Source organism: Camelina sativa, chromosome 13, assembly GCF_030686135.1.
Source record: "Camelina sativa cultivar CO46 ecotype springtype chromosome 13, ASM3068613v1".
Taxonomy (NCBI): Eukaryota; Viridiplantae; Streptophyta; class Magnoliopsida; order Brassicales; family Brassicaceae; genus Camelina; species Camelina sativa.
This window is the reverse complement of record NC_141892.1, coordinates 5,838,369-5,854,621: the sequence shown is the minus strand read 5'-3', so window position 1 is coordinate 5,854,621 and position 16,253 is coordinate 5,838,369. Positions and strand designations below refer to the sequence as shown.

Below are 16,253 nucleotides of genomic sequence, written 5' to 3'. Positions count from 1 at the left end.
GCACCAAGCATGATATCACTAAGAAGAACAATCATGGAAAAAAAAAAAGACTCACTACTTTTTTCTTCCATGAGTAGTGGCCAATGACATCTCCAACGGCCACAAATTATATATATATATATATATATATATATATATATATTTATTTTTTGTTTCCTAAGAACTATAATTTTTGGAGTCTTCTTTTATATATTGATGGCTTCTGAATTTTTCCATCGGACAACTGAAAAAGACAAACCAATGATAAATAAATAACTAGAAAAAGACCAAATTATGATAGCCATTCAAATGACAAAATTTTTATTAAAAACAGAACAAACAAAAAAATCAAAAGATCTAATGCAATTTCTAAAGGAATGGTTGGCATCTGAATGAATGAATGGCTATCATAATTTTTCCACGTTCCTAACTCTAAACTCTATTGTCAATAGCCTGTGGTTTTTCCAATTGCTTTTGTTTTACTTAATGATCTCATGCATGGTGTGTGTTATATATTATACAATGCAAAATAGATCCGAATTTACTAGCATAGAGTATAATCAAAAACAATTAGTCAATTCAAAATGAAATGTAGCTTAAAACGGACATTTTGGTAGGTTTAAACAGGTTCATAAATAAACATGCCAACATTTATTGTTAAACTAGATTTAAACCCGCGGTAAACTGCGGGACAATATTTTTACAACAAAAAAAAATAAATTTTAAAAAGTTGTATTTGTTTGTTAATTTAGTGTTTAAGATTGTATAATTGTATTTTAATTGTTAATTATAAAATTTGTTCAGTTGTATACCGCAGACACGCGACAATTATTTAGTTTTATTTATACTAATGTTACATTTGTAACGTATCGAAATTCTTATGGTTATAAAAATATAAATTTTTACTGCTTTTTAGATTTAACCCATGAAACAATTATTCTTACATTATTATATTTTTAAACTTTTAGTGTTTATAATTTAATCCGTAAGTTTAAAGTTATTTAGATTTAACCCGTGAAAGAATTATATTCATAAAAGTTATTTTGCAGTATACTGCATATTAATTTATATTATAAATACTCCAATTTATTAGATTTAACCCGTGAAATAATTATTTTTGCATTTTTTATCAGCATATTAATAACCATTAAAGTTTTAATTGTTCATATGAAACAATATAGTTATTACTGAATATTAGAGTTTTTAAAAGAAAAAAAAATATTGTATAGATATTAAGTGTAATAAATTTCTTAATATATAAATTGTTTTAAGAAATTATAAACCAAATTTGTAGAGACATTTTAGGAATCTAATTGATTCTCTTCGTATGTGCAATTTTTTAAGGATTAGTTTTGTAAATAAGTATAACTTAAAGGACACCAAATGTACTTCAATTTATAGAAACACCACGGGATAATTATTTAGTTTTATTTATTATAATTTGAGAAATCTGAGGAATCAACCGCTAAGTACCTCAAATCAAGTAATGTAGATGACTAAATCTACATTTTACAGTCAAAATATGTAAAGCAAAAATTTCTATAGAAAGTCTATACAAACAAAATTTCTAAAGATAGTTTTGGTGATTTTATGGGATTGAAACTTTAATTGGTACAACTGTTTTTGGAAAAATCAGAATGTATAGATATTGTTAAGATTTTGTGGCAATAAATGTAACAAATGTTGGTTGATTTAAGAAAGTTTTATATTTGAGTTTCTCTGCAGTGTTATTTATGAATTTTTTTTGAGAGTTAATATTATAAATAAAAATTTAAATAAGCAAAATTTAAAGGGTATATCAATGTACTTTAAAAATGTTAATATAAATGACGAAAACCTCAAAAAAAAAATCTAAAGATTTACTAAAAATGTACAACTTAAAAAGTTACTAGAAAAATCTTCGAATCTTTATGAGGGTTTGTAAAAGCATCGTGGTTTCTTTCTAAGTCAGATTCTCTAATATCGGTGGACGACCTAAATGTGATTGAAATTGTATATCAAATTCATGTTTCTCAGTTTAGGATTGGCCAGATTGTGGTCAACTTATGATTAACCCAATAGGGAGTGAATCTCATCAATTTAGCTGTCCAGTCACGTTTTGATTGTGTTTTTGTACATATTTAGAATGAAGTAATTACCACGTAATCTAAATGAGGTAATCAATCAGGCGAGGTTTGGAAAGCAAGTATTTTATTAGAATTCAATAAAAAAAAACTATTTAAATTTTAAGATATGGTTTATTCGAAAGTCATATATGGGCCGAGGTTCACCAACAAAATTCTAAATGGGCTGATAAAGATTTTTTTTGGGCTCCGATAAACAATTTGATGAACGCGTCCCAGACAATCAAACGAACGAATACGATAAATATAAAACTCAATGAGAACACAAAAAGAAGGAACAAATAATACGATAATAAGACTTAGGAAAACCACACAAAAAAAAAGCTGAACTTTAAAAATCAAACTATATTAGAATGATATAGATAGTGTCCATCAAATTCTTTGATACTTTTTTTTTTCCTTACGACGTGATTATTGTTTTGTTTTTGAAAAAAAAATAAGAAGAGAAAAATAGATGGTTTTATTTATTTATTGACAAGTGACAACTACTAGAATATAGATACTACAGTAGTTATTATACATTGAAATGTTGCAGAAAATTATTACCCATCTTATTGACACAACCCCCAGCTAGCGTTTAGGGTTTAATATGTCTAAAATTTTAAATGTGCCAGCTATATCCTTGCCTCTATTTTTTTTTTACAAAAATATTAGTTTCTCAAAATAAATTTCCAAATATCATTCATTTCCCAAATAGACCATTCAGATTTTCTACGCAGCAGACTCTAAAAATATGAAAAACATTGATTATGAATCTATCATTAATTACTATTGTTTGTTGTATTAATTGCAGACTATAATGTACTTATGTACACATATATACTAAAATTTTGACAATCACTGATATAATGTCAAAACTTTTGACAATTACTGATATAGTCAATGGAAAAACCTCCTCTTTTCACAAGGAAATCAACAAAAGAAGATGTGAAAAATATCAACAAAAGAAGATGTGAAAAAATATCAACAAAAGAAGATGTGAAAAAATATCAACAAAACATATTCTGAATTAAATAAACTATGCATCGAAAATGCTATTTATAATTAATCCCCCAAAAAATATCACATAATAACTATGCATAGTAACAATAACAAGATACGTCTGGTGAGGCACGAAGATCAAGATATTTTTAATGACAAGAGAGGGAGCTTCTATTCTCTCTTTCTTTCTTACAATAATAATACTGTTTTACTTTTCCGTGAAAAATCCTAATCCCAAGAGAGTCAAAATCATCTTCTAATTAAATAGTATCTCCATAACCTAGTTCCTAACTCTCACACGCCAGTTAAAATATAACGCAAAAAAATATTACTACTAATAGACTAATACTAGTATTATTAACTGTCATGACTAGTGTAATACACGAATCAAAGATTCCCGGACGCTGGTCCTATGGTATCATGTTACAAAATAAAAATATGTAGTATTATTCATTACATTTGTTTCGAGGTCATTTCTGATAAAGGATCTCATTTGAATAATTTTTATTTTGACATTGATAATCTAGCCGGTTAGTATCGATCTTTACCTTCAAATCGTTGCAGCAAGAACCTTTGTAACTTGGTTATATTTTAGATTTTGTAAATTAGTCCTCAAACTCTTTTCGGTTTCCATCATCATGTGGGATTTGTTTATGATCGAGAATGTAGAACAAGAATGGTGTAACATATTTTCTGTCTAATTTATCTCTTTATAATTCTTTTCAGTTAATCAAGATTAAAGAAAATATTTAAAGACTAGCCTGACACATGAAACTTCGATGCCGAAAGAGCTCTAAGATCAAAACCGAATCTTTTAGAACATACACGTGATTTTTGTGCTCCCCAAGACCATCTTAAGCGGTCCATGTTTTCATGTTTTAGTGGGAAATCTAGATTAAGTCATTAAACTAATCTGTATGATCAGTAAATTACCAGCTTGGAACTCAGAAGTCCGTTATTATTTACAATCATCATCACATGCTAGACACAATCAATACATTTTATGTCATTATCTTCTATAATCATTAATATTTGTATTTATACCTCTATATCTCATTATTAAATACTCACGTATTATTTTTATACTTTATACATAAAATTTTCCACTAGGTTCTGAACTTGTAGTATAGTATTAATAACTCCATCGAATAACTACTCACTGAACCTCTTTATCTCTCTCTCTCTCTCTTTTTATGATCTCTCTCTCGTCTATTTTCCAAGGAAACAAAAAGAATGAGAAAGAAAGTAAGTAGTACTGGAGAAGAGGGAAACAATGAGTACAAGAAAGGTTTGTGGACAGTAGAAGAAGACAAGATCCTCATGGATTATGTCAAAGCTCATGGCAAAGGCCATTGGAATCGTATTGCCAAAAAGACTGGTCTCTTTCTCTCTATCTGTCTCTCTTTTTTTCTTTTTGTGTTTGGGTGGGGGCAAAACTCAACATTATATATGATTTATTTTTTGTCACATAAATGGTTTAACGTTAAGGGTTGTATATATTCTCTATTGTTTTAGATTCGCATGCCTTCTAATCATAAGTTAACTCTATATTATCATCTCGTTAGTTGTTGAAACTGGAATATCATGCGTCTCTAAATTTTAGTTACTGTTAATGAGTGATTTGATGATGTACTTAAGATAGTGGGTTACATTTCAAAAAAAAAACATGAATGAAGATCCTCATAGATGAATAAGTTTGTATGTATATATGTCTATTAGGTCTAAAGAGATGTGGAAAGAGTTGTCGATTGAGGTGGATGAATTATCTCAGCCCAAATGTGAAAAGAGGCAATTTCACCGAGCAAGAAGAAGATCTTATCATTAGGCTCCACAAGTTGCTTGGTAATAGGTATATATCTTCGTTATATTTACTTCAATTTACTTTTATCTACTCAATTAAACTAGTTATTGACTTATTTCAAGACGAAGAAAAATACATTTCTATCCAGTTTTCATGGCTGTAAATAATCATAACTATTCGTGATTGACTTCTCAAGCTTGCTTTGGTAACACATGTTTTTGTTCTCTTAACTTTTAATAAAATACTTTCACATGATAGTTAGTATTAGTGTTATTATTTTAAGATAATGTGTATTTAAATAATTATAGGTGGTCTTTAATTGCTAAAAGAGTGCCGGGTCGAACGGATAATCAAGTGAAGAACTATTGGAACACGCATCTTAGTAAGAAGCTAGGAATCAAAGATCCGAAAACCAAACAGAGCAATGGTGATATTGTTTATCAGATCAATCTCCCGAATCCTACTGAAACATCAGAAGCAACGAAAATCACGAATATTGACGGTAACAATAATATTCTCGGAGATGTAATTCAGGAAGATCGTCAAGGAAGCAACTACCTGAGTTCACTTTGGGTTCATGAGGATGAGTTTGAGCTAAGTACACTCACTAACATGATGGATTTTATAGACGGACACTGTTTTTGATGTGTGTTAATTTTGTTTTTTTTTTTTAGTATTGATCGTTTATGTTTTGTTATCCTCAAAGCTGATCAAACACTAATACATCAACAATCTTAGATTAAAAGTTGTTGATGTCGTAGTGTATGATTGGCTAAGTCTTTTAATTAGCTGAACGTCTTTCTTGGGTTAAATGTATATGCTTAAAACTCTATGCATATATAAATGTTATATTTGTTTCTTGACTTTCTTTCCTGAAGCAAAAAAAAAAAAAAAAAAAAAAAAAACATTTGGATAATTTTTTGTGAGGTGCTCATATAAACCTGTTAAATGTTGGTTCAAGTTATAAGCTTAAAAAAAAAAAAAAAAAACTAAAAGAGTCTTTTTTTTTTTTTTTGTGCAACAAACTAACTAAAAGAGTCTTTTTTTTTGTGTGCAACAAACTAACTAAAAGAGTCTAATTGTCTAAAGATAACGGTAGGCTAGGAGTTGTATACAATGTATTTGTTTTATTTTGAGTTTGAGTTTGAGTATGAGATAATGTACATCTTTAATCTTATCTAAATTTGAAAAGAAGAAAGCCATATAAATGGATACAGAAACTAGTACATGTTATTTGATTACTAACTATATTATACGTTTTCACCTTAGTTTAAGAAAGCATATAATATTTTCAAATGCCGATGATAGTCAAAACCGATACTAACTAAGGTTGTATTTAAATGAGAAATTAGACACAAACCTTGATTACCCTGACGATACTTAACTATAAACGAAAAAAATTAATAGTGGTCAGACAATATAATGGGTCAAATATTCACACTTCCCTAAAAAATTCGAATATAAATTTCTATGACAAAGCTGTCCCCCATCTTAATAGTTTTAATTTATGTTCTTTGTCTTTGATTTTTATTATGTTCTTTGAAGGCTTGTCCCCCTACTCCCTCCTTGATTTTAATTGCTCAGACAGTTATATACTGCAATGCATGATACTACTTACATATGGAGCTGTATTCGAAGTGGAGGGTTGTTGATGATCTACATGGGGACATGTATTATGTAAGTCATGTAAAATGAAGATGAAGAGGTAATGATGATTCCCAAAATTTTCCAGATCAATCTTGGTGTAGTATGGTAGCCATATCTCTAATCTAGACAATTGTTTTAACATTTATGATGAAAATGTCTAAATGACATTTTTTCATATCGCAATTCGATAAAGTTACGTATTTTTCATGTTGCAATTTTCATTTGATGAATATTATAATTTTTCTACGATTTTGTTATCCTCCCATGTTATGAATCAAACCAAATTAATGAAAACAAAAGAAGTTTTAACTGACAAAAGCAATGATATATATGAAAATTAATAACCATGATTTTATATGATCTCCTTGTTTATTTCATATAAGACGCATGATGAAGGAAAAGAAGCTCATCGCAAGTAAAGGTGCATTACAATTACAAACAGCAATTATATGATGGTGATGATGATGATTGATAACGATATGATGCTGGTGATGATGATGATTATGATGATCATGGTGGTGGTGATGGTGATGGTGATGGTGATGTGTTGTTTCATATAGAATGAACGGGAGAAATTCCATATTGGAGTCCCCAAAGCTCAAAGGCGCCATTAACAAAATCATAGTAGCCTCCCTTCAACGCAAGTGTTCCTTTCGCAACCCCTTCTCTCACGAATGGATATGTCAATAGGTTTGCTAGTGACACATTCACTGCCTCCTGCAATATTCATACATTTATATTAGAAAACATTGCGATTAAGATAATGACATTGTCGTTCAAAAATAATGACATTAAGCTATAAAACGAGTTATAAATAATTTGACTATCTAATATTCTAATGAATATTTAAAGTTTAAGTGAAAACAAATGGAGAATATACGTACCCTTTCACATCGGCCACACTGGTCTTCAAATTTTGAACTTTCACTTTCTGCCAAAACCTTTGTCTTTGCTGGTAAACAGATTTTGACCCAATCCTCTATGAAATCACTGCAATTAAAGTAGACATATCATCACAAAATCCTATATAATTATATAAATTCATTATAAGAAAACAAAAAATATTACGTGGAGTTGTTTCCATCAAGAGCAAATGACATAAGCCCCTTGATGCCACCACATGCACTGTGCCCTATCACCACAATGTTTTCCACCTACATTCATAAATTTCCATTAAACATCAATCTATATGTATTGATGGATATACTCACATCAATTAATCACAAATTCACAATACATATACACACTAAACACAGCCCGGCCCAATAAGGACCATTACGTATCGCATGAGTTCCCCGCAATTTTGGATTCCGATCCCGACTCCATGACTACGTCTATTACATGTGTTTTTCTCATCGTACCATCCATTTATAAATGTCATGTCATACCAACTAATATGTAAGATTAATATAAACTAACATAGTAACATGCATCCTATGCATCAAGCAAGTTTTAGAAAATCACAAAAAGCAGTCTAAAGATAGAAGAATATATAAATTTATATCGGGAGAGATTGACCTTAAGGTGCAAGACAGCGTATTCAATGGCGGCTCCAACTCCAGCATATTTGACCTGCAATTATATTAAAAACAGAAAAGCCTCGTCATGCCTTCTTATGTCAAGTCAAAGTCAAACGCTCCGTTTGAGTCAGAATGTTCTAGAATTAATAATCCGTCATCCGTGATGTATATATATAATAGAAAGTGTTTACCTTGTCAAAAGGAGGAAAGTGTTTACCTTGTCAAAAGGAGGAACCATGTTAGCGATATTACGAACCATGAAGGCATCTCCTGGATGGAAGTTTAGTATGTGTGATGGGCACACACGTGAGTCCGAACAAGCAAACACCATGTACTGCACAATTCATAATATACGACCATGACCATACAATATAAATCTAAACCTATACTGATATACAACAGTATGTATATTTGATTTGAGTTTGTTTATTTATTTTATTTATGATGTTTATTTACCTTTGGGCTTTGACCTTTGGCGAGTTCACCGTACAAAGCAGGATTCGTCCTGCAATGAAATGACTTGATAATATTACCGAATTATACACTTAACAAAAAAAAAAAAAGAAGGGAGAGATGAAATAATTATTTACTCGTATTTCTCCTTCTTGAAGGTAACGAAGCCTTCCTTAATACGTTCGACAGGATCGAAAGTTTTGCTGTCAGACGACGAGACTGTCTGAAGTTCCGCAGTGATCTTCTTCACCTTGGCCACAGCCAGATCCTTAAGCTCATCCTTCTCACTGCCCACATATTATATAATTTATATTGTTACCCGATAAAAAAAACGTTGTGAAACTAAAATGATAACTCCATTTATTTTTCCTGATCTTCCTATTTTGATTAAAAACCCCAATTTCTTAAAACCAAAAATTAATTTCCAAGAACTATTATATAAGTATATAATTAAGCCTCCCATTTTACCAAAGTCTTTCTTTGGTTTTCTACATCTCTAATATTCACTTACATGAGAAGCTTCTTGAGTGATTCGATAGCGTCTTCGTATGATTCGTTTCCCATGCCTTCTCAGTTCTCTGTGCAAGTTATTTGACCAACACAAATTATTTATTAAAAAAATATATTTCTCTTAATTACCAGAAATGCAATTATTTTACCTTTTCTAAAAAAAAGGTAATTAACCAGAGAGAAGATGAGAGAAAAATATGACTTGTATCTTGTATATATATATAGCTTTTTTTGTTTATTACGTACATTTATTTATTGAAATGCTTTTTGACAACAAGAAAATCATCTATTTGAAAATAATATAAATATTTTATATCAAATTTGGAAATATAATAAATTTTAGTATTTGTAGTCAACATTTTTATAAAGAATTAATTAAATCATTTAAGATTATACATATACTTTTACATTATCTTTCTAATTTATAACTTTGGATTTTAATTCCATATCTAAAGATTATAACTTATAACTTTGGATTTATTTATTTATTTTACTTAAATTGTAAGAAATAAAGAATACTCACACATAATATGGCCATTAGTTAACTATAACTAGCCAATAATTAGACAGGAAACAGAGAGACCGGATCTGGTTGTACTAAGTACTAGATTTTAAAGATTTGAAGATGAACCACAACAGAAGTGCACAACAATACTTTTATGAACCCACCTATGCAAAACATATAGTACTACATTTTAGTACAAATTTAAGTAATAGTTAGGGGTAAGTATCGGACTATATATATGGTTTAGGACTTAGGAGCTAAATCAGGTTGGGAAAATTGAATAACAGTAAACGTCATTACAAATTAAGTAGAATTGGATATATAGTTCTACACACATGATCCATATTACATATTTAGCCATGACAAAAATTACACGTGTCTAGATATTTGAATGGTTAAGAGTTAAGACTTGAGAGGTAGGAATGTGATGGCTCAAGATTTAGATAGTGGGAATGTGGCTTTCTCATAGTAATGATTTTAAAATTTTATTGAATGGATTTGATTTAGTTCTTTTTTTTTCCCTCGCTACAAAGATTCTGAGTTTTTATCTTCTAATCTAATATCCTCGTTCATTGCGTGAAAAAAAAAAACACGGATTGTTTAATTATCAAGACAGGTAGAGAAATGGAAATACACGTATGTTCCAAGATTTTTGGAAATAAAGCGAAATTACTTTACACGTACACTCACACTAACCTCTCTAACGTGATTGACCAACAAAGTAAGTAACACGCATGTATATGACATTAGTACGTATATATATATATATATATATATATATATATGAACATATTAGTGTATATACATATATCCCTACTTACTAAAGAAGCAAGTACTGAAATCCTTCTTAAGTACACAGATTAAATATATAAGAGAGAGAAAGGGAGAGAAGATTGTATATAATATAGTATACCCAATTGAGGTGGTGATGACTGGAACAAGGTGCAGCGCACAGAGGCTACGTTTGCGGATAAACGGAACGAGAAGAGAGGAAGATAAGAGACAGGCGATGAGAGGGAAGGATATTTATAATACAAAGTATATATGAAAAGTAAATATCCCTAGTAATTATAATTAATGTAAAATCTTTGTTATATGAAGACTAGCTAATTAAATAAAGGGAGATGGGCATTCGGGGTCTCATAGTCATAGATAAGGAAAGCGAAAGGTGAGGTGAATAGAAAAGTCTCTTTCTTTTCTTGTGGTGGAACTTCTCTCAAACTTTTTTTTCCCAATTCTTATTTAAATGTTATTATCTGAGTTTGAGTTATCACACTAATGTTTTATATAGCCGCTAAGCTATAAGCCCATAACAAGAATTGGTTTAAACGTAAGGAAGAAATTATTATTTAATATTTACTGAAAGTTGAAATTTTCTCGGATATTAAGAAGAAAAAAAAACTAGTGGTACGGAGATGTAGAAGAGACTGATGGGTGTGGATTTTATGTAGAGGATAAGATCCTATCATCAAAACAAGGCTATACTTGAATATATTTTTGATAACCTTATCCAAATAAACACCTAGGCCCGGCCCACAGAGGAAGCAAGTGAAGCCAAAGAGTCGGGCCCAATATTTTAAAAGCCTATTTTATTTAAAAATCTGTTAAAGAAAATGCCTTTTTTTTAGAATATGTATAAAGTTTTTTTTATTTACATATAAAAGACCTTTTTCATTTGTAGAATATGTAAAAGGCTTTAAAATATTAAGTGATGACCTTTTATAGAAAACCTATAACTTTTGTCATAGGTGAAAAAGACACATTTTTTAAATTTTGCGTAGGGCTCTCGTTAATGTTGGGCCGGCACTGTAAACACCACGTAAGGATCAATTTATGTTTATATTTTACCTGTTTTGTAGCTTTTGAAGCAGATGAGAAAGCAGTCTTCGAGTCTGATGAGCCATTTAAATTTAAAGAAATTGTAGCCCGAAAGGGTGCAAAGTTTACAGAGCAAGGAACATGAAAGTAGAGCAAATTGTTTACAAAAAGTGCACTATATACATGAGAACAAAACCTCTTTGCATGGATTGTTTACAAACATGTAGTTATGCTATCAAGTATATATAAAATAGAAATTGTAACTAATGGCGAGAAAAAAAAAAAAGAGAACTAAGCGAAAGGAAAAATTTAAGAAACTAACACACTCTCTACACTTTATGATTTATGCATGCAACTTGACTTCTCCCGTATTCCCGCCTTGGCGATTAGTCGGTTAAACAAAATCATTACTAGCCTCTACTTCCGCTAGGTTTGGGAGAGAGGATAAATTTAGAATGTGCAAAGGGTTTGATTTGCTACTTATATGTATTGTGTGGGAGGGTGAAGAAACTATGTCGACATTTTCATTTAACATGTGAACACTCCCATATCATTATGTCAGACAAAACTATGAAAAGAACGATGGCGCCCGAGGCCTTGTCTTTACTTACTTGCTTTGTTTCAGTTAAACGAATCACAAGACATTAGTTAGGAGTAAGTGAGTTTATCTTTGGAAATGAGAGATGGGGAGATATATGTTACATAAATAACATTTTGATTAATATTTGTATCATGAGACATTGTATAATTGATTTTGACCAATCATTATTAAATTAAACCTTTGTATGCACGAGCAAATTAAACATATACCTGCTCTTATATATATATATATATATATATAAGAAAAAGAAGAGAAACTGTGTTTTGTTGATGTTGAAATAAATGCATCTACTCACTAATTACTCAAGATGAGGCATCTAAACCATAGCTTGCCATGAACTTTGTGATATATTCATCTAATTAAAGTGAACCTTAAATAGTTAAATGTTTTCAGGAACTTCCTTACATATAGTGGAGACTAGTCAAAATGCAAGTGGACAACTCATAGAAGAGAGGATGTTCTCACTGAAAGGAACTGATTTGTCTAGTCAAGAAATGTTATTATCTTGGAAGTCAAGAGGGAATGTCACAACTCACAACAACAACAAAAAGACTCCATAAAACTTGATACATATAAAGAGAGTTATCCACATTGAAATGTTCAAAAGTGTGTATAGTTTGATTAACAAAAAATTCACTAGCAAAGTGCAATCTAGACTTGACGAATAGACCTTCTGCTTTCTCGCAGCCACTAAACTTAATTAAAAACAAAAAAAGAAAAAAAAAAGTATCTTCTTGATCATTGCGAGGAAGGTGGGGAAAGATCCAAGAAAGAAACCATCATTATAAAACCGAAACCAAAACTAAGTTACGTTAACGGTTAATTAATATTTACCTGATTAGTAGCTACAATCATGCTTCGTTAAGAGAATCATGCAAAACAAGTTCACAAGTCTATGTCAGAATCTCTTGTTTAATCTACTAAATCGTAACCAATGACCTAATCATCAGCACGTTCTATCCGTATTCAAAATCAACCTAGACGACCGATGGACTGAATTAGTGCTTGTATGACAATGAATCGCCACAGAATTCTTCAAGAGTGTCACTGTAAATAAACGCTCCCTTTCGTGAACTCTCTATTTCCTCGAAAGTCTTACAAAACACAAGTATATTTGGAGTTTAATAGCACCCAAAAAAAGTCTTACATGGTCAAAAACGAAAAACTATAAACAAACAAGGACCTCTTTGTAAATTAATCAGTTGAGGTAATAAAAAATAAAATAAAATTAGGAGATGCTTAAACTTTAATCAATGACGGAATCTGCTCATTCCGGCGAAAACGCCGATCAAATCTTGCCTGTAAGGTAAATAAGATTTTCTTCTCTGAACCACTTGAGGCTTATACGACACTGTTTGTTTCTTCCCTTTCACTATCGGCGAGCCATTACCGCTTGGCGAACTCGAAGACCCCTCGCCACTGCCACCGTCGCTGTGGCTTCTTCTCAGAAGATCCTTGAAACTGCACCGTTTGGAAGCGCTCGATGTCGAAAAAGCTCCGTCGCTGTGGCTTCTCCTCAGAAGCTCCTTGAAACGACACCGTCTCGGCTCGCTGGAAGATTTGCTCTTCGTCTTCAAGCCATCTCCTCTCGCCGGAGACCTGATCGGACTCCAGAAACATTTGCTCGGAGACATGTCCTCTGAATCGTCAGACTCCGACGATGAATGCGATTGAGACGGTGAAGATAGAGGCGGATCAATACTCCATCCACCGTAGAAAAGATCCTTATTAGACGTGAGTCGACCTTCTGCCACGTCGTCATCGTCGGATGATCGCTTCAAAGTCGTCGTCGGGAAATGGAAGAAGCTCTCGTCACCTAACGGTAATGTTTCAAACTCGAACTCTTTGTCGTTTTCGCCGTCAACTTTAACGGAATAATTATAACTCTCGGACTCGCGAACAACTCTAACGGCGGCTTCGACTAGGTCACCGGAGGCGTAGAAACTGAAGCTAGGGCTAAACGACACCGTAGAGGATAAATCTTGCATTGTCATGATATGCTCTTCGCTGCTGCTATGTGTGATAAATTCTGTATTCTTCACTCTGTTCATAAACTTGAGACGACTTGACTCTGCTGTGTATTTGTATTATTGTATATATATATATATATATATAATATATGTGAATCGAATGAGCCTGCGTAAGTGTTTACGTATTTATAGATGTGATCATGTTGTTGGTTTACTTGTGCACCAAGAGGAGGCGGCTTTGACAAGTAAACGTGATCTATTTCTTGTGTTTTGTTTAAGGATTAGTTTCTTTTTTTTTTCTTTTATAAAATAATAATCATCGTGTTTTTCGGAATTGCCGCGTCAAGGCTGACGACTTGGTGGAGACATTTTTATATATATATAAAAAAAAAAAAAAAAAAAAAAAAAAAAAAAAAAAACACACACACAAGATGATAAAGATTTACGGGCAAAATGGTTAACAAAAGACAAATGACATACATTTATTCTTAATAGCTAGCGCGATGGTTGAATCCAACAAGAGCAAATCTTAAGAAGATTTTAAATTTTGGTCTTAACTGTTAGATGTTTTTATAATTTCAAATTTTGTTTGTTTCAATCACTATATTGAAACAGAAGGAGTATTTTTTTTATGGACCCTCCATACTATTATTATTTAGGGTAAATTACATTTTTTTATAGACCCTCCATACTATTATTATTTAGGGTAAATTACATAGAATAACAATTGTTCATGTTTTTTATTGCAAAGTCAAACACAACTTTCATAAAATAGCTACAAGATATTTTTTAGACCAAAATATCCATGTAACTAAACTAGATGATACAGTAATTATATATGGGTAGTTAGTTTTTTTCGTCAACTACAAAGAAAATATAAATAAAAAATATGAAATATTAGATAATATAAATTTATTATTATTTCTTCAACCTCTTTTATTTTTACATTTTTTCTCTTTCTAGCGTTATAACTATTTTTTTATATTTGTACTTTTAATGACAATTCATTTTTCTCTATCTTTTAAGACCCATTTTCATAACTTTTTTTTTTAAAATTTGAATCGTACCGTTAAAAATGATTCGAGATTAATATTAACATATGCATATGTGTTATGTGTACGTACATGGTAATAAATTATATACTTTTGTGTACGTAAATATTAAAATGATTTGTATAATTATGTGTACGTATATGGTAATAATTAGCGTACATGGTAATAATTTTTGTACAAACTTGTATACATATATGAAAATACAAGGATGGAGTGTTTCTACAAAAAAAAAACATATATAAGGAGGAAGTGTATATAATAGTACACAATGTTGTACACGTACCCTACATCACTATACTAAATACATATATACGATATACGCCACATTTTACACTAAACATATACTACTTAGTGCAATATTACATTCTAAATTCAAATTTTATTTCAAACTTTTCTATCTCACATACATTTTTTCTCTTCCATTCTTACACTTATGATTACAAATTGCAATTACATTTTCACATAGATTTCAACACTTAGGATCAGTTCCTTCTTTGTCTGAGATCCCCTTCTAATGAACCAAAAATAACCCCCTTGAAGCTTATTGCAGCTCAACCAGCGGTTTATACAATTTGCCATGAGAGAAATGCTTGCATTTTCACCGGCAATCGTACCCCAATTGCAGGTTTGAAGCTAACTAATGAAACATAAAAAAATCAACAATGTCGACAACTACATTGACATTTGAAATCATGTCCTACAATACCTCACTAGTGGTCACAAGTTATTTTAATGTACATACATATATATGTGTATGTACATATGAATGTGTACGTACATATGAACACACAAGTTGTTTACAAACAAAACATTCAAAACATGTACGTACACCAGTTATTTTAATGTAACATTCAAAACATGTACTTATGTGAGAAATGCGATGGCAATCATCATAAAACGAACTATGTCATTCAATATTGTTTGAGACTAATTAGGGAGAGAAGTGAAACAATCACACATAAAGATATGTATAACTGAAGCAATAACACATTCTCTCACTGTATTCTCACAATTACAAATAAACTCACCGTTGAACATAGTTATAGAGGTGTCAAACCCATCGTTGAACATAGTTATAGAAGTGTAAAAAATATAAGCTATGTATGTTGCAGTTTGGTGTACGTACATAACATTCTTTTATTTAGTGTATGTTGCAGTTTGGTGTACGTACATAACGTTCTTTTGCATAGTGTACGTCCACAAATCCGTTTTAATGAATGACATTATTGTAATTTTGTAGTCATCTTTAACATATCTTCTTCTACAACCCTAGCTAATATTGTCGTTGTTGTT

The 16,253-nt window shown here is 31.0% G+C and overlaps 3 protein-coding genes and 1 long non-coding RNA gene across 6 annotated transcripts; 2 read left to right on the top strand and 2 right to left on the bottom strand.

Annotated features, from left to right (window-relative positions):
* Positions 1-4,229: 4,229 nt before the first annotated feature.
* On the top strand, positions 4,230-5,747 carry LOC104735494 (transcription factor WER). 2 transcript variants are annotated; one of them, XM_010455302.3, is made up of 3 exons: positions 4,230-4,461; positions 4,803-4,932; positions 5,193-5,747. In XM_010455302.3, exons 1-3 carry the CDS (start codon positions 4,317-4,319, stop codon positions 5,527-5,529), a joined length of 612 nt encoding a protein of 203 aa, XP_010453604.1. In that variant the 5' UTR covers positions 4,230-4,316; the 3' UTR covers positions 5,530-5,747. The 2 variants fall into 2 exon arrangements, with proteins under 2 accessions (XP_010453604.1, XP_019090464.1); XM_019234919.2 differs by having other exon boundaries at positions 4,272-4,461; positions 4,811-4,932.
* A 1,087-nt stretch (positions 5,748-6,834) lies between these two features.
* On the bottom strand, positions 6,835-10,815 carry LOC104735493 (beta carbonic anhydrase 2, chloroplastic). 2 transcript variants are annotated; one of them, XM_087481969.1, is made up of 9 exons: positions 10,433-10,815; positions 9,016-9,082; positions 8,642-8,791; positions 8,508-8,556; positions 8,269-8,385; positions 8,050-8,103; positions 7,600-7,685; positions 7,416-7,521; positions 6,835-7,248 (listed from the first exon to the last, which is right to left on the bottom strand). In XM_087481969.1, exons 2-9 carry the CDS (start codon positions 9,066-9,068, stop codon positions 7,084-7,086), a joined length of 780 nt encoding a protein of 259 aa, XP_087338095.1. In that variant the 5' UTR covers positions 9,069-9,082; positions 10,433-10,815; the 3' UTR covers positions 6,835-7,083. The 2 variants fall into 2 exon arrangements, 1 of the variants encoding a protein (XP_087338095.1); XR_015578357.1 differs by lacking the exon at positions 8,050-8,103 and having other exon boundaries at positions 7,600-7,716; positions 8,243-8,385; positions 10,433-10,600.
* Positions 9,584-10,792, top strand: LOC147929232 (uncharacterized). The gene is made up of 2 exons (XR_015578358.1): positions 9,584-10,240; positions 10,379-10,792. It is a non-coding gene; the product is annotated as an uncharacterized LOC147929232 (long non-coding RNA).
* Positions 10,816-13,003: 2,188 nt separating the features above from the next.
* LOC104735492 (uncharacterized) lies at positions 13,004-14,178 on the bottom strand. Its single transcript, XM_010455300.3, has one exon. It carries the CDS (start codon positions 13,987-13,989, stop codon positions 13,189-13,191), a length of 801 nt encoding a protein of 266 aa, XP_010453602.1. The 5' UTR covers positions 13,990-14,178; the 3' UTR covers positions 13,004-13,188.
* Positions 14,179-16,253: the final 2,075 nt, after the last annotated feature.

Coding starts and splice junctions, on each gene's coding strand:
- LOC104735494 (XM_010455302.3), top strand. CDS start 4,317: ATGAGAAAGAAAGTAAGTAGTACTGGAGAAGAGGGAAACAATGAGTAC. Junction 4,462..4,802: donor TCGTATTGCCAAAAAGACTG/GTCTCTTTCTCT, acceptor TATGTCTATTAG/GTCTAAAGAGATGTGGAAAG. Junction 4,933..5,192: donor CACAAGTTGCTTGGTAATAG/GTATATATCTTC, acceptor AAATAATTATAG/GTGGTCTTTAATTGCTAAAA.
- LOC104735493 (XM_087481969.1), bottom strand. CDS start 9,068: ATGGGAAACGAATCATACGAAGACGCTATCGAATCACTCAAGAAGCTT. Junction 8,557..8,641: donor TTCAAGAAGGAGAAATACGA/GTAAATAATTAT, acceptor ATTTCATTGCAG/GACGAATCCTGCTTTGTACG. Junction 7,249..7,415: donor AGTGTGGCCGATGTGAAAGG/GTACGTATATTC, acceptor TGAATATTGCAG/GAGGCAGTGAATGTGTCACT.
- LOC104735492 (XM_010455300.3), bottom strand. CDS start 13,989: ATGAACAGAGTGAAGAATACAGAATTTATCACACATAGCAGCAGCGAA.